Genomic DNA, 24728 nt, shown 5'->3' with positions numbered 1-24728 from the left:
TTGGACTGAATGTACATTATAACAAAGAGTTCTTTTGAAGAGTTATGGTCAATGCCTCCTCTTCTCAATTGATCGTATTACCACAGCCATACACATTGCATCTCCTCCAGTTTCAGTATAGTAGCAGCTGTTTATGTATTCGTTGCAAATTTGGCTTCCTGTATTTTGATTTTGCAACATCGTGAGTCCTACATTCCTTGCACCATGTTCGCCTCAGAAAGTCTGCTAGAAAAAGAGTAGTTCCCTAACATCTTATGAAAATTTCTGGTTAAAATTAGCTAAGAAAGAACTTATCATCAGGGCAGGCATTTACAGAAGCTCACTTAGCTTTGAAAAAGAATGTCGGTGAATTCCATATTAAACCATTCAAGACTTCTAGATTATTTTTGAAAGCAAGGTTTCAGTCTGTAGCTCCTTTCAACACAGAATGAGCGCAGTGATAGGTTTTGTTAGCTGTGTCCTGCTGTGAGATTCCATCTCAGTTTACAAGCAGCTTGAGAAAAAACATGCTGAATATAAGTTGAAATCATTTTGCTGTCAAGTGTGATCATTAAAGCGTAGCTGTTTTTCATGTATCTTGAGGACAGTTCAACGGATGGTAAGAGAGGAAGAAATTATTTGACACCTGCACTTGTAGAGACAGCCAGCCTACTACAGTATGAAAAGTATTTGCATGATTGTAATGTATGTTACTATTTGCATATAACAAGTTAACCAGGGCATCAGTAAACTAAAAATGTGTTGATCTTGATTTGCATTTTTTATTTCTCGCTTAACTTGTGCTGTCTATGTCAGTGTGAGAGACAGTTGTCAGAGGGCAGAAGGAAACTCCTTGCGTGGGTGATAACATTTCTGAACAGTAAAAGCCTAGTTCTCTGTTTTACATACAGATTCATGACCTTACAGACCATTTCAGAACCAGCACTGAACGTGTGTTTTCTGCAGCAAAGCAGAGAGTAAAGCAAATTGGTGAGCAAATTTTAAGTCAGAAAGTGATGCATCCTGGAAAAAAAATCTTGAGACAACAGGGTAAGGCCTGTACTGAAAAAACAGTGTATGCAAACCTATCACAGGACACTGTACTTAAACATTCACTCACTGTTCCTATTGAAGATACAACTGCTGCAACAACCCTCAAACAGATCCTCACACTTCATGTAGTCTGTCTGATGAACCAGGTGCTACACAAGTGGGTGAGAATCTGTAGATTTGCTCTTTCCATAAGCTAGAGAGCCATTGCTGAGCTGGTTCAAACAAGTATATTGGGGTTGTATAGGATAACCTTACCAGCAGATTTCAAAAAGTTTTAATAAGATCAATGCTCTTATCTTACAGCTAGCGAAAATGAGGCATAAAAAAGAGAAATGACTACTCTAAGATCAGCTGGCAGACTGAAGCCGAAGACCAGAATGAGATGCAAGTTTTGTGTGCTCTAGTCCAAAGCACTATCAGATTTACATCTTTACATCTGGTATGAAACTATTCCAGTCCAGCGATGAGAGTTAACCATGGTGGTCCCTAATATACTTGTACAAATTTCCAGTAGACAAAGCATAAGAGGTGTAATGTATGTGGAATACCCCAATGCCATCACCTCACGGCTTTACCTGCCTTTTGCAGATCTTCCAGCAGTGAGCCCAGCAACCAGCCTCCTGCACTGGGAAAGCACCAGTTGTAGGATGTACTAAAGCCCCCCTACAGTGGCATTACTTTTGAACTGTTGCCTAATACCATCTTAACACTCAATCTGTGCTGGTTCCTACTGGCTCAGTTTTGTGAGCTGAAATAGTCCTGAAATAGTTACTGACCAAATTTCTCAGCATTATAGTAAGTGACTATGGTATACAGATTAAACAGAACCTCTTTGCAATGGCGTCCTGAAGTTATTCAAATTATATGCAGAAGTCACTTTTTTGGCAAATTCCTAAAAATACACATTCTCAAAAGCAGAAGCCCCAGAAGAATTCACTGCGGTCTCTGCATTTCCTTTCAACTACAGGAAAACACTTTTATTTCTTGTTAGGAATCTCTTCCTGTTCCCAACACCTAAAAAACATACAACTAATTATATTCCTTTATCTTTCAGCTACTCCTTAACACAGAAATACTTTCAATGATCCAAACTGCTGGATTTTAGAGTTACGTATTCTACATGCACCAGCTAAATCTGCTTCTGATAAAAGAATCACCACTGGAATGAAAAGGTATCTAGGCAATGCTAGAAAAGGAAAAAAATGAGGGAACCACCAATGACTAGAGGCGATTCAGAGAGCTAGTGTGTTGATAAGAGATTTTACAAGCACAAGTCGACTTAAAATGTTAAGCAAGCGTTGTTAATTAATAAACCCAACTTACCTGTGAAGAGCTTCTGTGGTAAGCCGAGTAGTGAAGTGGTCCAGAAATAGCCGTGTCATGTGGTAAAGATGGATACTGACTCTGCATTGGATGGGGATGCTGGTTGCTGTAGCTACCATAGTTGTAACTTCCAGTGTATCTAAAATCCATTTGAAAACACTATTTAGTATGCATAATTGTATTGCCACTAATAATTCTATAAATTTTGAGACCTACAGTTGCATTTTTTTGCATAGGAGAATGATACTTTAAATAGCCTTTTAAAAAAAGATAGTTCCCAGCTCAGCTGGGAGGGAGATGCCACTTAGTGAAATGATGTTTTCAGCACAACAACAGAGAGACTCGGCATGTTTCTATGACTAGTTTTAAATTGCAGACTCATTTGTGGAGTTTCTAAGCAGAAAGTGGTTTTCTCTTGTATTATTTCTTTATTGCCATGTTCCTAGCAAATTGCTATTCAGGTTGAGGAAGTATGGTAAGATTTCACCTAAAGAACTACACTGTGGAGTTCAGCTATCTTCTTGCATAGGGGTCAGATGTTCCTTTTTTGGGAGGAAAGGAGATATACTAATTTGCATCTGAAGCATACAAGATACAGCTTTAGCACAGTTGACTCAAGAATAGAGTGGGATTTGAGAGTGGAGAACCTGCCTACTTTCTATTTGTATCACAACCCCTTGTGTGGGGATAGCCAGGGGTAAAGAAGGGAGCAGTTTCCTTAGCTAGAAGAAACTGCAGGGTCAGTGTTTGCTGGACACCATTATTTGGGCCACTCATGCATGGACACTTTCTGCAACCTCCCCATCTCTGTGTAGCCATGCGAATATTTGATGCTAATTCAGCACAGAAGTTTAAAGGTTCTTAAAATATATGCTATTGAAACATAACACAAAACATGATAAACAAACAAACAAGGTAACCAATCCATTGTGAGAGAGAGAAGACAGTTATTTGTATAGACTTACTATTTTTCTGGAAGTTCAATGTCATTTTTACACTGGGTACAGTTTAAAATTCTGTTATTCTTCTGATCTTCTGATGGGATTCTATAGACAGCACGTCATGTCTTACACCAGATAAGCCAGCAAATTCAAAATGAGAGCAAAGCACCCCCTCTAAACACATTTTCAGGACATAAGGCCCTGTGTCCATCTTCACTGTTCAACATCGAGCTCTTATTCTTATATTCGCTTGTGCTTAGCTGTACATATGAGTGATTTCCATAATCTACCTCAGGCAAGCTGGTGTCCACATGACACGACCTTGATAGTCTCTCTGTAGAGAGTCAGAGAGTGAGGAATGGTGATGTTATGGAGCTGTTGCACACTGTGGTAGGCAGACATCTTGTGTTCTAATTCCTGCAGCAGAATAGTCTGGTAAGTAACATCTGCAACAGGTGTTCTTGGTGTCTGCATAAGCCTGACATTCAAGGTGCAGACTTCTCTGCTTGAAGAGGATGCTTGCCTCTTGGAGGAAGTTTTCTAAGGGCACCCATCCTGTAGTCTGGGGTGCCCTTGGACCCCCAAACAAAGCCAAGTCCTGTACAGCAGTGTTTGTTTGCACTTCATGCTTTCTCTAGTCATTAAGGATGCTATGTCCTGGTCTGGAAGCTATTGATCTTGTCTTCTTCATTCAAACACTCATCACTGTTGGCTAAAGTATAGCACTTCAATTCACTTGAGCAAGGATTTATAAATTTTCTTGAGCTAATCTCTATTGTGTGCTTTTGGTCCAGAAAGCTTCCTCTTTGTCTCTTCAACTTCAGGAGAGAGAGCACTGAGGGCATGAGAAGGAAATGACTGTGCTCCTTCAAAGCTAGTATTCTCCTGCCTATCTGAAAGCACTTGGTTGAGGAACCCTACATCTAAGAAGAAGATATACCTGAAATATCCAACAAAAATGTTTTCTTCAAAAAGTACCATGTCTGACAGTGACTGCTGAACCACATCTGTAGTCATTGAGTAGTGTGGATAATACTCAGATGGCATGTCTTTGGGGAAGTCCAGATGGGAACTACCAGCTACTCTAGAGTCCAGCAACTATAATCCAGAAAGAATGGTCAACACATTGCACAGAGAATAATGAGAAGTCCTGCATTTGGGATGGCGTAACTCCTGCAGTGGTACAGTTCGGGGCCCTTTAGAGAGAAAGCAGCTTTGCTGAAAATTGCCTGCACATTGTGGTGGACAAAAAGTTGAATGGGAGTCACCAGCATGCCCTTGCAACAAAGAAGACCAGCTACATGCTGGGCTGTATTAGCAGGAGTGTAGATACCAGGCCGAAAGAACTGATTATCCCTCTCTATTTGGCACTTGGAAGACAACATCTGGAGTATTATGTTGGCCTTCCACTATAAAAAAAGCACATTGACATACTGGAACAAATCTAGTGAAGGGCCATCAAGACAGATAGGGGACTGAAGCACATGACTGACTTACAGGAAGAGAGCTAGGTTTGCCCAGCTGTACGAAGAGAGGCAAAGGGATGATCTACAACTATCTAACAGGACGATATGGAGCAGTTAGACCCAAACTTTGCTCGAAGGTTCTGTGACAGGGTGACAGGCAACAGACACAAACTGGAACAAGAGAAATTCCAATTAGATAGAAGGATATTTTCCTCTGTTAATACCACAGATCTTCCATTTACAGTTCTGAGACTCCACACATGTGGAGAGTATCACTGTGGATTTAGAAGAAGATTTACTGCCTCTGCCAAATAGTCATATTACTGGATAGAAGAGATGTTCCGTATCTCCATATCCAGGATTCTGAAGGAAGGGCTTAGCATTGACATTCCAACACAAATCCAAACCTGTCCACATCGACGAGGGATGAAGATGCAGGGTTCAACTTAATCTACTGTCACCCTGCCAAACAGTATGCAATCTTCCACACTGTGAAAGCACCTCCGCAAAAGTAATGAGTATGCGATGAGACTGAGGAACTCAGTAAAGTCTTTTGAATGTCATACTTCATGTCAGCATCTGGGCACTTGCTAATCTTGCCATGTGCCTGACCCTTCCCCATCAACTATTTTGTGATTGTTTCTTTCTAGTTATAGATATCTGTAATTTACACACTTGTTCAAATAAGGATGGCACAGAAAAAGTGTTGCTTCATGAAAAGAGCACTGAGAGACTTAGTCAGAGTTTATGAAGTTTTCCAAGATCAAATAATGTTACATTAATACCTACTTCATTATTTTAATTGAGAGCCTTGGGCACAGTTTGGTGATGGAGATGGGATTATATTCTGGTGAAAATGTGGCTATTTTTCCAAGATTTGGACATTCTTGATTTACAGGTTTAACAGTATTCATAGACTCATTGAAGTTGGAAGAGACCTCTGGAGATTGCTTAATATCACTAAGGATGGGACTCCATAGCCTCTCTGGGCAACCTGTTCCAGTGTTTGATCACACTCACAGTAAAATAAATTGTGTGTTTGTTTATTTATTTATGTTTAAACAGACTTTCCTGTATTTCAATTTGTGCCCGTTGTCTCTTGTCCTGTAACTGGATACCACTGAGAAGAATCTGTCTCCTTCTTTACAACACCCACATATATCTACCCACTTTATACACATCAACAAGACCCTCCCTGAGCCTTCGCCTCCTGAGGCTAAACAATCCCAGCTCTCTCAGCCACTCAGCTGAGATTGATGCTCCAGCCCTGTAATTACCTAAGTGGCCCTTTTCTGGACTCACTCCAGTGTGTCTGTGTCTGTCTTACACTAGGGAGCACAGAACTGGATCCAGTGCTCCAGATGCGGTCTCAACAGTGCTGAGCAGAGGAAAAGGATCACCTATCCTGAGACACGGTATAGTAGCATACTTCTTCGGACACATCTAGCCTTTGGGATAGAACACGGCACAGGAAAGTAGGAATCAGAGAAGAAATCTACTGAAGTTTTCTCTTTTACAAAATATTACCCAAGCCTACTTTTTTTTTTTATAAATGGAATTAAATGAGATCATAAAACCAAGAGATAATATAATCATACAACAATAACAACAGCCAAAGAGTAATGACACCAGCATCTTTACAATACAGACTTACTACATAAAAAAATGGGTTTTACTGCATTTCAAAAAAAACCCTAAGCACAGGTTCATCCAAAACCCACAAGAAAACCCAGGACACTGGGAAGTGACTTACCCGTGTTCTTCTCTGTGGGGATAAACAGGTATTCGGTGTGTGACAGAGGACGGTGGTACATGTGGACTTCTCATGCAGGGCAGCTGTTGGGAATTTTCAGCAGGTGACCCAGCAGCTGTTGTCACAGTGTAGGTGAGTGACCACGTATAGGATTGCATAGCTCCTGCAGACAAACAAGCGTTAAAGGCACACAGCTAACGTGGGGTTCACAGAGATGTTATGCTTTGAGATGATTACGGGAAAGCAACCAAATAGGCACTGCTAATGGAAAGAGCATCAACCAAAGTAACAAACCAGTTATGTCAGAGGCACAAATAAAATTACAAATAGATCAGCTGGAGCGTGCAAAGATCCCACGGTAAGAGACGTATCTGGAACAGCTCAGACTGTGAACTTTCAGTGTGGTATTGTAATTTGAGGCTACCATTTTCAGAAAAACTGGAATAGGATTAGAAATGGAAGAACACCAGTAGTAATATTTCTCAGGCATGATGCACGCGACCCTGAGGTCTCTCTCACACAGAGCAGGCTGTGGGCCTGTTTAGCTCTGAGACTGATCAGGCCTGGAGCGAGGCAGGAAGTACGATCAGAACAATGAAGGATTACAAAAAGATGTGTGTTACACAAACAAATTTCTTGAATCTTTTTGTGGCTTCTATCTGTTCCACCCAACTAGGTACCAGGCTTTGTAATGGCAACACAGTGGTAGATCTCCAAATTATAACAAATTATAACAAATATATAGACAGAAATAACCTAGCTGTTTTCTTCCCACAAATAAAGTTTTTTTTCTTCTTTTGAGGCGGCAGGGACTGGACTTAATTTATTTTTTCATGTAGAGCATTTGTGGGAAGAGCAAAGCGAAGAAGTGGGTTTTCCATTTTGCTTGGAAGGTGCTGAGTTTTTTAATCATCCTGATCCCTTCCAGGCAGGAACTCCAGATTCATGAGCCAGCTGCTGAGAAACCTTTGTCCTTTGCACACACCCCTTTCACTCAGGAGGCTGACAGATCCATTGTTCCAGTATAACACAGCTCTTGCTGGAGGTCATGACCATACTGGCTGAGATTACCCTGCAAATGAGGACCAGAACACTGAATTTAACCCAATGCGAACACTGGTTTGGGGGTCTCTGGGCACTCTTGACTCTTTTTCACTAGCTAAAAGGAATTGCAGGAGGTGGCACTTTTTTTCAGTGTGGATTCTAGGACTTCCTGTAGTATGAAAGGACCTAATTCAGAGGGGGAAATGATTGTATTACCAGCTCTGTGTCCACTCCATGGCTTTGGGGAGTGAAAAGCCTCTCTCAGATGTGCATAATTTTCTTCAGGTGTGTGTAATTTTATTTGGCAAAATCAGAAAAATACATTTTTGAAATGGGAAATGCTTAATTCTGGGTGCGAACAAAGGCATTCTGAGATTCATGAGGTAAGTCCAGCTTGAAATACTCCAGTAGGGTGTGATCCAGTGCTGCTCTTACAGTAGAGACATCCTTGGATGTGATACAACCAAGAAAATTTGTGCTGGGCCTGTTGTCACATTCCTGCATTTTCTGTCACTGACTCTTGAATTTTCAGTCTTTCATGTCCTGCCATTGAAGAGGACCATTGAAATCCCTGAGACTGAAGAGGAGGCACAGCCATTTCAGCTAGCACATCAGTGCTGCTGTGGCTGTGAGCAGTCATGGTTCCTTAAGTTGAGGAAAAGTGTTTAAGGAAGCCCACCTTCACTAGAAAATACAGTTTATGTGGAAGGGGCCAAAACTACTTTTGTGGTCATCACATAGTTTCATTGGAAAACAAGAGAGAAACTTTTGAAAATATCACCAATGTGTCTGCAGAATATTTTGCTGAAACATTTCAGTTTCAAAAGGTCAACACATTTTCTAGTGTTATTTTTCCAAAAGAAAATTTGAAACTTTGTTTCAAAACAGGCCTGAACTCAAAAGGCAGAAACAAAGGGAAAAGAAAGAGAAGAGGGACAACAAAGACGATGAAAAAACCCAAATACTTCATGTTAAGTAACTTTACTGGGCTTTTTTCACTTTTTAAATTCACCATAAACCAAAACTTTTATTTTGACCTCATTTTATTTTTTCCAAGAAATATTCAGCCTTTGGGTCAAAAATCTCATGATTAAGCCCTGCTTTAACCCGTGACACCTTCCTAACTCTAACAAGAAGCAGTAACAGGACAAAAAGATCCTTTGCATTTTACCAAATATAGTTAATTTAACTGGCCACAGCCATTGTGACAGCCTCCTTTTCTTTTTCTGAAAAATAGTAGGGTTCTTATCTCAGTCTGAGGAAAATGAGTCGGTCCAGGTCAGCAAGTTGTTTCGTGTGCTCCCTGTGGGAAGTCAGACTCCTTGGATGAGAGGACTTAGCCATTCCTGGTGTTCAAATCTAACTGGCAGCTACCTCAGTTCAATTTGAAAGAAAATGTTTCAGGTATAACATGCTTTGTCCCTGTCCAGACAACACAGAAACAAATAGAATAGGTCTTGCACTGGAAGAGTCGTGAATAGCTTTGTCTAGTATTCCTAGCCAAGAATGGTCCCCAGTACTGCAGGATAGTACCTCACACAGTTCTAGGAAATACTCACTTTCTTCTGGAGTTTATGGTTTAGAAATAAATGTATGTTGGGGTTTGCTCTGGATTTAAAGAGTGACAGAGGATGTTCAAGTATTTTTTTCAGGATGTTCTTGGGAATCTACAGCTGCTTTACTTCTCTTTGCCTTTGTGGAAGGAATACCATTATTTTCAGTGACCTAGTCACAAAGACAGAGAGGAAGAGTAGAAGAAGACAACAGGCTTGCAGACATGTGTACGTGTATATTGGGTCAGCCAGGATACTGTCAACATTGTGGTGGGTGGAAAAGGAGGAAAGAGATAAGTCTGAAAGTTTCTCATAGTTAGATTTTTAATACTTGCGTATGTCCCAGCCCTATATGACTAATTTCCTCAGCTGGCTGCAGAATTGAACTCCAGGAGATGAAGTCTCTTTTAGATATGACTGAACCCAACTGAACTACTTTCTGAAACAAGCAAAAAGAATAGTGATTGAGCAACATTTTGCTCTGTGTTTTGTTCTGAACATGCAGGGTTTGATTAAAATAGGGAAGTTCATTTATTATCACTCCTTTTTTCTTTTCTCTTTTAATGAAAAATTTGATTTTTAGGATACTAACCAAGAGACCATCTGACCTGTAGGAGAGCCAAATATAAATGGAACCACTATCAGTCCAAGAACAGCCCTGCTGTCATTGGGGCCATCATGTACCCCAATGCAGAAAGAAACAAAAATTGTTTCATGATGCTGCATTTTATGTTTGCTTTATGCTGAAGTAGACGACCACCCAGGTACATGCAAGACACTCACAGCACTGTGTATTATGTCTGATAGTAAGCAGTACTGTCAACCTCAAGCAATCAGAAATCAGGAGTCAGACCCCCATTCTGCCCCCACACAATGAAGAGAACACCTTAACTATCAGCTTTAGAAAAAACACAACCTCTTCTGCTTGGAAGGGGAGAATTGCCTTTTGAAATTTGAACCTTTGGCTTTTACACTCTGCAGTTATGAGAATTAAACTCTGATTGTTGAACAAAAGCTGATGTTCTCATATATTCATATGAGACCAGGAGCTGAAACTTTAGGAAAAAACAGAAAGTTGTTGTACTCACACACACAAATGAGAGGTGGTAGCTCTGTGCAAGTATCTCCTGTGCCACATTCCCAGAACTTTAATACCTAGCCTAAACTTGGAAGAATGGTGGCCTTAAATGACCATTGCTGACCTGAAGAATTATTTCACACATACATTTCTTGAAACTAAACAGTAAATTGCATAGATAAGTTTACTAGCATATTAGGAATTACTTACAATTGAGAGTTCATTTCAGGTTGTCTAAAAACCATTGCATTGGCAAATCACATCTTTAAGAGGGGCTTTAAGAGAGAATAGCATAGTCAGCCATATAGCTATCTCTTTTATTACAATATTGTTGCAGTTTGAACAATCATTAATCTGGCCATTGTGATTTAGAAAGGATGGAGACTAATTACCCTTTTAAATATCCAGTAACTTCACAAAAAATTTTACATAAAATGTTAGCTGAGCCATGCCAGATGTTCTACCACAGAATGCTATATAGAAGATTTACCTTGCTTTTGCTTGGTATCATGTAGTTGCAACAGTTTAATTTGCAGGTTTTGTGCTGACCACTGGCAAAAAGGTTAAAATGCAAGTTTAACAGTTAACTTTTATTGCTAATGCCACAAGCAAGAAAGAGTTAATGATGCCTTAAATTGGGGAACTGAGAGCTAGCAGTAACCAATGAAACTAGTTCTCAAGATTTGCAAAGCATTTTCAGAGTTTTATGTTTACCTCACAAAAGACACATAAGAAAACCAACAGAGTGTACTTTAAATATCTCTCTCCTGAATGGAAGTTCCTGTTCCAAAATATTCTGTATATTGATGCCACAAATCTCCATATGGAATAGTTTAATTATACATAATAAATCTTCAGCACTCCTATTTTAAAGTATAACAATTTCCTATAGCTGAAACACGGTTGTTATTTTGTATTGCTTTACGTGAATGAACCCTGCATTCCATGGTGTAATGGTTAGCAAACTAAAAAAGTGATCAGTTAATCTACGTAATGAACATGAGAAATGGAGGTACTACTAATTGCCCAAATTAAGACCAGGAAATAGCCACACACTTATATCTAATCTTAACCAGACCACTACTTGCATTGACAAATTGGGCTTGTGCTAGGCAAAAATGGCTTTCACACTTGCAAATGTGAGACTGCACCAGACAATAAGAATAAAATCAAATTCAACCAAACAAGTTTTTAACACAAATTAAAAATGAAAAGCTGGGAAAAACAGAGAGCTATAATAATCAGAAATAGCTTCCTTGCCAAAGAAGTCCTGCTATGGGAACAACTATGTTAAGTTCTACTGCGTGTACTGTGGGAGTAGGTCCTTCAGCCATTGCTCCCAAATGACCCTGCTTCTGGCTTGAGACTTCAAACTAGCAGACCTTGGCCTTACCAGGACATAACAAATTAGAGACAGTGAGAGGAATAAGACAGACTATACTAAAATAATAAACAGCATGAAAACAAAAAGGAATTGCATTTGTAATGTTTGTGTGAGTCCATTCCCTTGCATTTCTGGTGGGATTCTGGAGGGATACGCAAGAGCCATGCAGTTCCCAGGCCTGCCCAGAGCTGCGCCTAAGTCAAGTAAGCTGAAGGTAGAAGCTCAGATAGCTGACAAATAGGCTATTGTATAAATATGGAATAAGCTTTAGGTTAATAGTTATGACAGTTGCATAGAGTTACAGTCTCTACAGCCTAAACAACAGTCCTTGAAATCTCCATTCCTGCCAATGCCACTGGAGAGCACACAGTTCTCTACTTCTCAGTCTTTTACCTCTGGGTATAGTTCTGCATCATACTAAGTTCTGGGTATAACATCTCAACGATCCCATGGGGCCACAATGTCTACCGATCAAGTTACCCACAAAATTAATGTTTCAATGACACTCAGACATATACAGCACCTCCAGCAATGGCTGATCCAGAGCAGTGTGCTCACCTGACATGTCTGCGAATCATGTGTCTCTTGTCTAACTGTTCTGCAGGTAACACCATCCTATTTGCCTCCTAAATATGCTATAGTCTCCAACAGTGAGAAAACCTGAAGTTTTGATGTAGGGACGAATGTTCTGAAATCTCTTTCCATCTCAACTAGGCATTGTGCTTCCCTGTGGCACTTTTGAAAACATGAAAAACATTTGTCAGAAAGACTTATTAGTCCTTTAGCCACTGCCAGATTCTCCAGTGTGGTAAATTCATTTTCTGACATTCTTTCAAGAAGGTTTTGTAACTTTTCTAGTACGTCACAGAAGTGATAGTTTCCACATTCTTATTATACACCCATTTCACTGAGGAGCAGAAAAGCTGGAATTTCACTGCCTGGAATGCCTTCTGAAAGTCATTCACACTTCTGCCTTTTTTTCCGTGAGTTAAGAAAACACTGTATTTTGATCATACAGACAGACTGTCCTGCCCGCATCCAAAAGTAGTGGGTGAGTTTTACTTTAGAGTACAGAGGATGGTTGCCCAGTTATACTGACCAAATGAGAAGCCAGTTTTATGCTTACTGTTTTCTGTCAATCCTGCCCACAAGTTGCATACCTTTAAGCACAGCCTTCTTTAATCTGTGGGCCCACCAGAATACAACAACCTCATGAGTTGCCATAATAGAGTATACAACTGAAAATAAACTTCAGGCATGTAATTCCTCGTCTCTAACACTGAAAGATGAATGTTATCAATGAAGTGTAAAATACTCCCAAGAGAAACTTGTATAGCTATTTAAACATCTTTGGGTCTCAAATACGTTGAAAGATATCGTACAATCACAGAATGGTTGGGGTTGGAAGCGATGTCTGGGGATCATCTAGTCCAACCCCCCTGCCGAAGCAGGGTCACCTACAGCAGGCTGCACAGGACCTTGTCCAGGGGGGTCTTGAATATCTCCAGAAAAGGAGAATCCACAGCCTCTCTGGGCAGCTTGTTCCAGGGCTCCGTCACCCTCAGAGTGAAGAAGTTCTTCCTCAGGTTCAGATGGAACTTCCTATGCTTCTGTTTGTGCCCATTGCCCCTTGTCCTGTCGCTGGGCACCACTGTCTGGCCTCATCCTCTTGACACTCATCCTTAAGATATTTATAGCCATTTATATTTATATATCCAATTCCCATTTTACCCACTAGGAATTCTTGAGCCACGAATTGTTCAGGCTTTTGAAAACTTCACTAAACTATAAAATAACTGGCATATTTCCTTGGAGTATGTAAAACATCCGAACACCAGATCTTTTTCCTGTTAGACTGCATGTCACGTTTGGATACAGTGAGAAGGCACAACTGATACTTTAAACAGATTTCTGTTTAGGAAGGCTTCTCATCTCTTGAAAGCGAGCACTTCATGTTCTCAGGCTCAATTTCAGGTGACCAAATGCAAAAGCATCTTCAGGCAGATCCAGCTACCAGAAGCCTACCTACCTGTTGTAGCTGCTATGCCACCGTACTCTGGGGACTGATTGCTGACAGGCGAGGGGGCAGAGGGCACTTCCACCGAGGTGGCAGATTTAGCTGGGGAGAATGGCACTGGGGAGGGAGTTGGAGGAGCTGGTTCACTCAGAATAATTTCTTCTCGTATTTCTGCTGCAGGAAGAGAAAAATCATCAAACATGCTTAAAGGTAGAGTCAAGGAACACTGGAAAAAATAATGCAAGCAGTCAAGTTCTGTAGGCTGTATTTCAAGAAATGCATAGCAGGAATCACAAATCCTTAAAAGTACTTCTGTGACATTCAGCGTTACAACCTTCAATGTACCTTCATAAGATCTCTTAGAGGAAAGTGCTATTTTTCCTGTTATATAGATAGGAAACTCATGCACAGACAGCTTAAAGTTTATGTTCCTATAATATACTATTAGGTACCTAAAACAAGGAGTCCAGTTGGAGTCAGGCACACCTACTCCTTCTAGAGACATTGGAAAGAAACAGGAGTCTCCAAAGGATTCCAGTGGCTTTTGGTCATGACCTTCTCTCTTCATTGACTAAAGTGGGTGATGCTTTGGGTAATTCTAGCTGATAAAGCTATGTGGAAAGTATGCAAGGATAAGCAACTTGTTTGTCAAAAAACCAAGAGGCTATGGCAGGGCAATGAATTAAATCCAGGTGTTTCAACACACAGAAGATATTACCCTAATCACTGAAATGTTCTTCTTCCCACAAGTCTACAGGGTGAGAAATTAAGCTAAAATGCAGAGTGGAACTTCACGAAGGTGACAGAGGTGTTTAACTTGTCAAAATTAATGGGAGAAGCCAGGGAGGTAGATCACTGACGATCACTCATTTCAAGGGGCTGCCCTGAGCAGAGACACTAAAAACAATCTCTATTCGTTTCTCTTCTGCCAAGTCAGTGCAGAGTGAGTGGAGCAGGACTCGGAATCTGCTTCTGCACAGGCACTTAGAACAAAAACATACCAGAAATAATAGCTTTGCTTTTTGTCTTTGCTCACTTCTCCCATCTCTCCCTCTTACTTAGACTGGTAAAATCCATTAATATCAGTAAATTTACTTAGTCTTAAACTAGGGTGAGAGAGAGAATCAAGACTGGGCTCACTGAAATACAATGGTGGCGTAGACAGACTAACTGAGGTAAAAGGCTCAGCACAAAAACTTGTTACTGAAATTCCAAGTGTGTGCTTAGAAATGGATTTCAGACATCCAGAGTTACATTATGAAGCAGGCAGGCGTCTTTCAGAATGTATTAACCAGGGATGCCCCCCTCGCAAATAACTTATTTCAAACCATGACAAAACTGAAAAACACTTTGTTCCTACATAAGCGTCGCTGAGTTAGATGAGGATAAAAATGTGTCCCTAAGGTACAAAACAGTGAATCCAGTGGAACAAAACAACAAAAGATGAATAAAAGAACAAACTCACCTGTGCTTCCTTCTCCTTTCATTGCCCTCATTAGCTCATTAGCTCTCTCCTGACAATGGAGTGACTCTAGCAGGTACAACACGTAGTCATCAAACATCAAGTGAATAAGGTGAAAAGACCCTGGTAATTAAGTGAACAAACAAAAAAGCCATTGACTGTCTCAATACACTCATTAAACCACTGATTATGGTATTCAACACAAACAGCACTGAGTAGGACTGCCTCCCTGTTCTACTGTCGCTGAAGTATCTGTCTTACTTAAGGTAAGAGCGGTCAAAGTAAAAATGAAGACTAGCAAACACTGTTCACTCCTGGATTTATACAGGCTTATACAACCAATTATTGTGGTTTAGGGTACAAGGAGGCTGCCTAGCTGAGAGTTTGGACTTGATGAAGTTTACTTCTCTTACATTAGCACTGCACAATTTAGACAATTACACTACAATGGAACTTTTATCTAAAGGACCACATGTAAGTTTCTGTCAGAATTAGAATCCTGAATTGGCTGCCTTAGCGACACATCCTGGTATGAATTTTCTGAACTACCTGTGTCATTGGACAAAGAAATGAGAGACTAATCAACAGGAAGGTAGAAACAATCTTCCAAATCTCCTGACGGTATATCTCCAGGACATTGCCTGGACTGGATAAGACATCCACTAACTGCCAAATATAGAGGCATTAGCAGCAAATGTGGATGCCTTAAAGGGAAAGATTTGTGCCAAAGTTTTGCTCTGTCATGCTTCCCCTAATACATTATCTTTTCCTAATTGTCATTTGAATCATACCAGCAGAATAACATTTGGCCTGTTTCTGTGCTTTCCTCTGAAGATGCCGTGGATATTATCTCTCAGTTGCCATGACAGGAATGTGAAAAACTTAAGGGCTAAAGGACTAAAAAGGAGGAGTATGGACAAAAGAAAACGTGGAGGATGGAGTCAAAAAACACTTTGAAAATTAATAGTGAAAGGAGATTATATGGATAGCTATCTGCCACAAATCCTCAAGTAAGACTGGAGTACATATGAACTTGTTGTTAGGAGAAAGGACAGGGTGATGCTATGGACTAGAGTAATGGAAATGAAAATTAATAGCACGCTCTAAGAAGTTCTGCCCTTAGATATTTACATCATCCTCTGATTTATATACTTCCTCTGTAGAAACAGCAGTATTAATACTATTGCACAAGGCACCGGTGAAACCTCACTTAGAATATTTCATATAACTCTAGTCATCCATGTTCAAGAAAATATAGTACAAGTTGAAACTGGTATGGAGAAGATTACCAGGAGGGTGTGGGGAATGGATAATAGATTTTAAATAACTAAATATGCATGGAAGGGCTTCATTTTCCACAATGGAAATAAGTTGCTTCGCATAATTCATAAAGAAGTATACATGTCAGGGGTGGTGAAGAAATGTTTGCCCTAGAGCACACATAGCCACAAAAACAGATGTGTAAGAAGAGATCACAGATGCACGTCAGGGGAAAATTAGAGGAGTGGATCATCAGAGCCTAGACATTGTGTAGTGTCCTCCTGAAAGGAATAACATCCATCTGCAGGGGAAGACTGAAAAGTATCAAGATGGAGTTTGGTTAGTTTATGCAGCAGACTCTGTGACACAGGGTAGCTGTAATAGCTCCAGACAGGATTTGGTCACAAAATGGGTGTTTTTTTGAAAGGCCTTATGTATATTTAGGCTTACATGGAGTATTCAAGACATGTTCGTACAAGTCATTAAATAATACTGGCAAGTGCAAATGCAGACAGGTTAAAATAACAGCCAGTCCAGCAGCTGGCTTAAACCAGAGAAAGATCACCAGTTGAGAGGGAAACACAGGCCAGCTACTGCCAGATTAAAAACCAAACAAAGCCTCATCTGACGTGTTCCTTTTGAAATTCCATTACTACATTTTGAGGAAAAAAACTTCCATGGGAAAAATATGCAGCAAGTTTCAAATTCAACCAAGTTTCATAATGGTTGATTTCTTCACAGGAAAGTTAGGTTTATACTGGGATACGACCTTTTATCACAATGAAGCATAAACTACCCCTACTCCAGCTTCTGTAGTGAAACACATGGTTGAAGGGCAGAAGTAGTTTGAAAGACCCCGTATCCTGATACTCTTCTAGCTGGCAATTCAGCTTTCAAAGCAACTCTGAGCACATTCTTTTTCTTTGTGACCCGGATGGTCGTTATGTTTCGTTCTCTCACGCTATGCCTGCATGGCTTCTGTCGTCACTGATACAAGCTGAGCAGACATATTGGGAGGTGAACATGTGCCTTTGAGTTCTTGGGCAAGGTAGCACTGAAAAAGGACATACACGATTGCAACACCTTTGCTGTGGGGAGGAAAACTCTGGCTGTTGGTGAATGCGAGGCATTCGTTTTTTCATTTGTTTCACGTATTTATTCAACTCTAAATGGTAACAAGTATCCCCAGACTTGCAAGGGTAAATAGTGGAGATCTTCACTACTGCAGAGAATTTGGTTTTAGAAATCTTTCAGGTTCAAAGTCTTGTTAAATACAACCCTATTCAATTTAGCAGTACGATAAAGACAGCAGACCTGACTGATCACCTTGTTACTGATCTAGGATTTCCCCAGTGGAAACTGAAATTATCAAGAATCTCCACAAAATGCTCGCTCTTCTTCTGACTACAGTTTTTCAGTGGGAAGTTTCTATTTACTTTAGCGCAGTTACTACTGATAAGTATTTCCAAGGTAAGAAAAACAGGCCTAAGTGTTGGCAAGCTTCATATGGTGCTATAGCTCAAGAATATTTAGTGTTCCCCATCAAACTCCTTGCTCAGCTTTCACTAAAAAAAAAAATATATTAAGGAAAGTTGCTTGTAGTTTCATAAAAATATATGGAAGTGTGAACCCTAAATGCCAGCAAGCAAAAAACAAGAACCCAAGGTTTGCTATTTTTAAAAAATATCTTTGTTGTAAGGGGGTCTAATGTTTTATTTTGAAGACTTGGGGTTGGCAATACTGAATGCAGCATTTAAAAAACACTCCAGTGCCCTTGTCACTCTTTTGAATTTCTCTCTTCCTCTCCTATTATTTCTCCCACTGTGTATTTTTAAACTCTGTATAGAGTTTTTGAGCCCAGAATTTGCGTGAAAGACACTAGAAAAACAAGTTGATGGTACTGAATGAATGCAATATTTTTACATTTTCAAAGGAGTCGAATGAAGTGTAAGCTATAGAGTGAAACCAATATCAGGGCATGCATTTCACCTACACAGTGAATAGCTATTCAGCATGATGTACAATAATTTCTTCTGTGTTTGCGAGCTACTGTTTTTTGCATGAAACTGTTTGGTTCTTGCAAGTATATCTTTAAGTGCTGAAAAGGATCCAGCTGTGGCTGGTAAACTGTACACTTCTTTAGGAAGAGGTAAGAAGTCATTCAAGAGACTGTAGTTAGAATAATAAATAGCATTTAACTCTAATTTTCAGGAGTTAACAGAAATCATGGCAATGGTTACCCAGCTAATTTACAGTAAGTATCAGCAGCTATTAACAGATACAGCAATTATGTGTAAGTAGCAAAACAACAGTGAGATTTCCAGATTTGGAGAAAATCATGGAGCTTCTATTACTAATTAGTTACTTTAGACACTGGATGCATTACCCAAACACTGCCACCAACTGTGCCTTTGATATGCATAGACAGGAAGGCGGGAGGAAGGGAGGAAGGCAGAGAGAACAAGGGAGAGGGAGGGAGAGAGAGGAGCTTTTTTTCTGCCAGGGATTGTTTCAACCTGCCCATGCCACCATGCTTAAATGCTTTGCGGAATCAAATCTCTGCGCTAGCCAGTCCAGTGCCACGTATTCCAACTTCCTCCAATCAGATTTCTGTATCATATAGTTCAAAGATAAAAGTATTCTGTCCTGTATATAGTAAAGATCCCATCATTTCGCATATTTTTTACTTTTTTTAAAAAAAATACACTATGAGCGTCTGAGTCTATATGTTGCTTGAAGTGGAAAAAATCATTAAAAATCAGTCCACTCAAAAAGTTTCCAATGCAGTAAAAATGCAAAACTTCTTATCTAAGGTACAAACAAATATATAGAGATGTAAATATTAAGAACAGCAGACCAGTCTTTGTTTCTCTCCATAGAACTCACTTAAATGCATATACCATTCTGAAAAGGTAGAAGGAACTGTGTTAAATTCAGCGCAGAGAAGTTTCTGCCATCTAGCTCTGAGCTGTTTACACTCAGTGGCTGTTCTTTTGGAACTTGCTCAACTCTAATTCATGAACAATGAGTCAAATAGCCTTGCAGTGAAAGAGTGGCATCATTAATACAAATTATTATAAATTTGTGTCCGTGGCTAAATAGCATGTGGGACATAAATGTATCTGTTAATAGCTGCTGATACTTACTGTACATTTGTTTCCGGGGGAAACAAAGTAGGGATAGCCCAGGCTTCTGCCTGATAGGATGAGGATATGCCTTTGGTATTGTTTTCCCCTTTGAAAACCTGAAGGCTCAGATCTCCTCCTGCCTACACTGGAGTTACACCTGAGCAGGGAAAACTCCTCCCTGTATAAATCAGGGTTTGAATAGGGACTGAATCAATACTTGTCACATCACCTCCCAGGAGAGAACCCACCTAGCAGGCAGCAGACCTCTGCAGCTCAACAAATGGTTATCTGTTTTGTAGAAAGTGAAATAGTTTCAACAGAAGATATGAGAAAGCCCTTCTACAGGACAAATCTTCTAGCCCTTTGGTTAAAGGTCTTGTGCTGGCAGTGATTAACACTGGTTCAAGACTGCTAAGGCAGGCACCAAGATGTGGCAGATGTAACAGAATTCTCTTTGATTTTACTTTTAAAAAAGTAAAGATTTCTAAATTTGATGAAATTCTCAAACTACCTCAGCTTCAGACTGGGCACAATGGTGTTTTTGTTTTTTAAACTCTTGCTTTGGCTACTAAATTGAAAAGCGGTTATCGATCCAATCCTAACTATAACACCATATACCCACAAAAAACACACCAGGTATGACCAGTACATTCTTTCCCTGACCGTGGTTATATATGAACATATCAAATTTGTTTTCAAAAGAGTGTGTCCATATAAGGAGAAGAATCGTGCATTTGTACACACAGGTATACCCTGTGAACTAAAAAGGCAAAAAACCCCAAACCCTACAAAGGTAGCCAAGCAGTTAAAGTTCTCAAAGACGAGAAACTGAAGAGCCAAATTTATAACGGAGACAATAGGTAAGCTTATTTTGGTAGATCTGATGCATTATGTTGTAGTGAGTCCCAAACTCGAACCAACGAATAATTCTCAATCTTCTCATTCACTCGCTAAACGGCAAATTCATAAATGATTCCATTAATAAACAAGAAATCACAGCTGAGGATCACTGTACAGACCATCCAGACAACTGGTGGTCTAATAACTATTTGGGGAATCCCCATTTGACTAAAGATATTTTCGTGACTGATGCTCTGGAACAGAGAATGCTTAAATAGGTTACAAACATATCCTGAACAGGAATAAAAATAATGTTGCTATGTGCAGTCAGTAGTAATAACATATCCTTAGGGGCACTTTAATGTCAGCATTTCATGACTTGTAACAGGTAACTTCAACACTGCACTAACGCAGGATGCTTTTTCATTTGTTGGGTACCAGTGTGTTTTACAGGTTGGTACGTCTGCAGAGAGAAGTGTAGCAACCTGAAGTGGTATTAAACAAAACTCTGCATTTATTCAACACTCATGCAAAAGGATTTTTGAACAGTGGAGGAAAGTATACTGTTAAGCAGTGTCAGCTACTTTTACGCCCACAACAAAATAAAAGCTGCAGAGACTCCAGGAGAAAATGAGTCCTAGAGGAGGTGGAAAATAGATGTGAGCAAGATACTGGTGCTGAAAACACAAGCTAGCAGTTGGAAATTGTGATTGCCTTGTGGACACTCCTATCCTGATGTCTAATAGTGACTCACTAATACCTGTTTGAAAAATTCTTTACAATGGGAAGCCAACAAAAGTCATTTCAGATTAAAATGTAAATACAGATCATATTGTGCTTATCTCTGATGATATCTGAATTTATGCCATTATATGGATCTAATAGCACAAAGGACATCAAAGCTCAGCTGGCAGAAAACCTCACAGTCATTCAATGCAGTGCCTTCATAAATTCATTCATTATTAATCTTCTACTAACATATGCTGACAAATGTGCATTTTAAAAGCCATCCCCCACGCAAACTCTGGTCCCGAGTGACTGAAACCGTTCACACTCATGACACAGTGGTCCATTTTCCATCATCCTGCTTTTAGCTGATTTTAATCTGAACTGTTTGTATCCCAGGATTCAAGACAAAGTACCATTTGAACCCATGTGGAAATGCAGTGTGCTTTTTCATTTAAAAAGTAAAAGTCTATTTTTCCTCCCTAACTGAATTCTAGGAGAACGGAAAAGAATCTGTCCAGGGTATAGAAACATGCTCATTTTGCAAAGACTAGTGTAAAATGTTATGTCCTTTAAAAGCAGAGCTGGCAAAGTGGTTCACTGGCAAGCTCTCCATCCACTTCAGTGCAAAGTCATCTCTCTCAGCATGACATGTGGCCAGAGTGGTTTGGGAAACCAGGCTCACTTTGTACTGAAGTACATTAGGGAATGCTCCTGTAATCAACTCCTCCAGCTGACCTGGGACTGATAACTCCAGCTACTGGCTAACAACAAACAGAAGGAAGCAGTAATGTTTTCAGCTCCCCTGGCTAGATCTTGGAGACAGACATCTGGCTGAGCAATGTTTCCAAATGTCAGTAGCGCCAACTCTTTTTAGTGGAACCCTGGACATGTGAAAACTGGTTGTGTTTTCACTTAAACTGTACATTACAAGCCATGATACAGATTTATTTTTTTTTGCCTGTGGCAGGCAATGATTACAACAAAATCAAAGTACCAAAGCTGGGTGCACTGTGCAAAGTCATGTCCCGAATCACTCGAGTGCCAAAACAGGACCACATCAGGAGGAATTGCTGAGCTACTTTCTTCAAAGAACCTTGTCTCTTGGCAGCTACCTGCAAGAAAACAGATGTATCTGACATAGAGACACTTCTATTTCTACCACCTGATACAGCTCAACGATGCATATACCCATCTTCATTGTTATACTGAAAAACTACTTACTACTATCTTCACATTAAAATATACACAAAAACAAAACAAAAGAACCTTACACAGAAATCCACCTCGTAACCATGCAACCTTCAGAAAGAGGAAATCATAAAGTATTATTCAACACCAAGACTGAATCTCCTTTCTAAATGATGAAAGGACTGCCAAAAAATTGCTCTGATCTTCATCTTAACCTAATTACTTGCATATTCGTTCTTGCTTCCTAGCCAAGGAAGCAATTTATAATCAAGAATGCTTGATATACACTGAACATTTATATTAATATTTCAATTAAAGTTTACTATTGAATATAATTTTTTTTATTACTTCTTGTTTTTATTTTTGCGAATTTACATAGTCATTTGACTAGGAAAAGTACTTTCCAGAAAGCACATTTTAGGCATCAATTCTTCAAAAATTTATTTACTATAGCCATATGCGAGTTACAAAATTAGGTTCATCCAATTGGGTAATAAAATTCATATCAAGTTCTTAATGAAAATTAACAGTTATGGTCTGAATTTCAAATTGCATTCCACTGACTGAAAGAAAAGTTGCCCCAAACAATCAAAATATTTCTAGTAATCTGGAGAAGTATCTATTGTTTTCTGTGTAGATCTTTTCCAGCAGAGAGAGAGGCAGCTTCTTGTTGTTGGTGGTGGTTTTTGGTTTTTTTTTACTTCTTAGCTCTAACAACTGGAATGAAGAATTGAAGTTCTAATAGAACATCCTAATACAAAGCACAGTTAGTGACAGAAGTTAAAATAGTCAGTCATATAATTTCATACTCTACATAAAATTATGGTGGTGCCTGATCACTTTTGAAAATATTTTTTCAGGATTCTTTAGTAGGTTTCTGCATGAACTTAAATTAAAATAAAATACAAGACTTTGGTATCCCAAATCAGCTCAAAAGGCAGCATAAATATGTCCTTGACTGAATGGTAATGCAGACATTCATCCTTACATTTCAATGTGTATAAGTGAACTAGCTAGCCTAAATATCCTTTTTATTAAAATCTCAAAAGGCCAGAATAGATTATGCTTTTATTTGCACTATGTGGTTAGGATAACTCTGAATTCATCTCTCCATACCCCTGATATATGGATTTGAATGGAAATCTCAACCCTATTCCATTCTTGAATATCCTATTTTGGGATTGAATAGACAAAGAGGAGAATAAAGCAGAATCCTGAATATGAGCAGCTCTCCATGAAAACTGGTGAGATTTTGCCCACTGCTGCTTTACTCCTACTTATTACAAATGACTGGCTTTTTTCTTTTTCTATTTTTGCTAAAAATCTGTTCTCTGAATAGAGCTCATACTGCACACCAGTGACTTGGGTCCTTACTCCTGCTTACCAACCTTTACAACACATCTGTCCACCATGGAATCCAGCCACTCGATGTACGACTCAATGGGGGACTGCTCCTCCAGAAGGTGATCAAACTCCTGATACACTGGCAGACAAAATAAAAATAGCCCACCTCAGTACTTGGATTCCAATTTGAACAAAAGAGAAACAAATCACAAAAAAGGTGCCAATAGCATCAAAAGTTTGCTGTCATTTTTATGATAGATTGCCTAGCCAGAACAAATGCATCTTTCTTGGTGCTGACCCAGTAAGGTTGCTTGGTTTCTTATCTTGTTTCTACTGAAAGTAATGGAGTCATTGGAAGTGGTATTTTAACATAGGCAATTCAGGACCTATTGTTTACAATTAATCTTTTGATTTGAGCTTCAGCTGTCTGGTGTGCCCGGAAGTGAAACATTTATGGTGTTCTCTATGAAGAGTGCAATGCTAGGCCTTGACCCTGGTGATGAAAAAAGGTCATGCATGAAATTGATTTAGATATGCATAAAGAATCTTCTAAGCACCAAGTGGATGAGTATTGTTGATAGGGCTCTCATCTGTACAATGCTTTAGTTGCAAAAATGTGATTTAACTGCTGCAAATCATCTATTTACAATGCCAGACACGCACACAAAGAAATTCCATAAACTCACTTCTTCAAAACAAATTGCTACCAATGCACAAATGCTATACTTCATTTATCAAGAAGTGTTTCAGAAAGTAACCTGTATACTTTTTAACCTCTCCCAAGTATATACATTCATATAAAGAATGTAGAAATGTAGAAAGTAGAAATGATCAAGTCATTCAACTGCAGGTCTTAAAACTGCAAGTGTCTGGTTTATTTATGAGAATCAATGTCTGGAAGACAAAGACTCCTGTGCTTTGACACCTTAAGAAACTATTCTTCAACTCAGCTAAAATAAAAGGCCCGGTAAGTTGAGAAGAAAGATATTTTCTACCTGCTGTGTTACAGGATGATCTAAATGTGCTAAGCATTTTCATTTATGCTCAATTATAGATAACAGAAGGAAGAAATTTCCCACCATAGGAAAGACAGTGAAGGAGATGGACAAGGCAAAGCGTAGAGATGATAGCTAGAGAAGTGAGCCAGAGAGGCTCTCCGACAATAATGTAAAGAACAAGCTCCCTG

The 24728-nt window shown here is 39.5% G+C and overlaps 1 protein-coding gene across 2 annotated transcripts in view; it reads right to left on the bottom strand.

Moving 5' to 3' along the window:
* Positions 1–24728, bottom strand: part of RFX4 (regulatory factor X4) — a 93998-nt gene that overhangs the window by 9503 nt on the left and 59767 nt on the right. For both annotated transcript variants that reach the window (XM_075428321.1, XM_009944050.2), the window contains 6 exons: positions 23587–23681; positions 22005–22122; positions 15057–15176; positions 13604–13765; positions 6516–6678; positions 2356–2494 (listed from right to left, as the gene is read on the bottom strand). In XM_075428321.1, coding sequence (XP_075284436.1) covers positions 2356–2494; positions 6516–6678; positions 13604–13765; positions 15057–15176; positions 22005–22122; positions 23587–23681 — 797 coding nt within the window. The remainder of the gene's footprint in view (positions 1–2355; positions 2495–6515; positions 6679–13603; positions 13766–15056; positions 15177–22004; positions 22123–23586; positions 23682–24728) is intronic.

Source organism: Opisthocomus hoazin, chromosome 8 (assembly GCF_030867145.1).
Source record: "Opisthocomus hoazin isolate bOpiHoa1 chromosome 8, bOpiHoa1.hap1, whole genome shotgun sequence".
NCBI classification, from domain to species: Eukaryota; Metazoa; Chordata; class Aves; order Opisthocomiformes; family Opisthocomidae; genus Opisthocomus; species Opisthocomus hoazin.
This window is presented reverse-complemented; position numbering and strand designations above follow the sequence as displayed.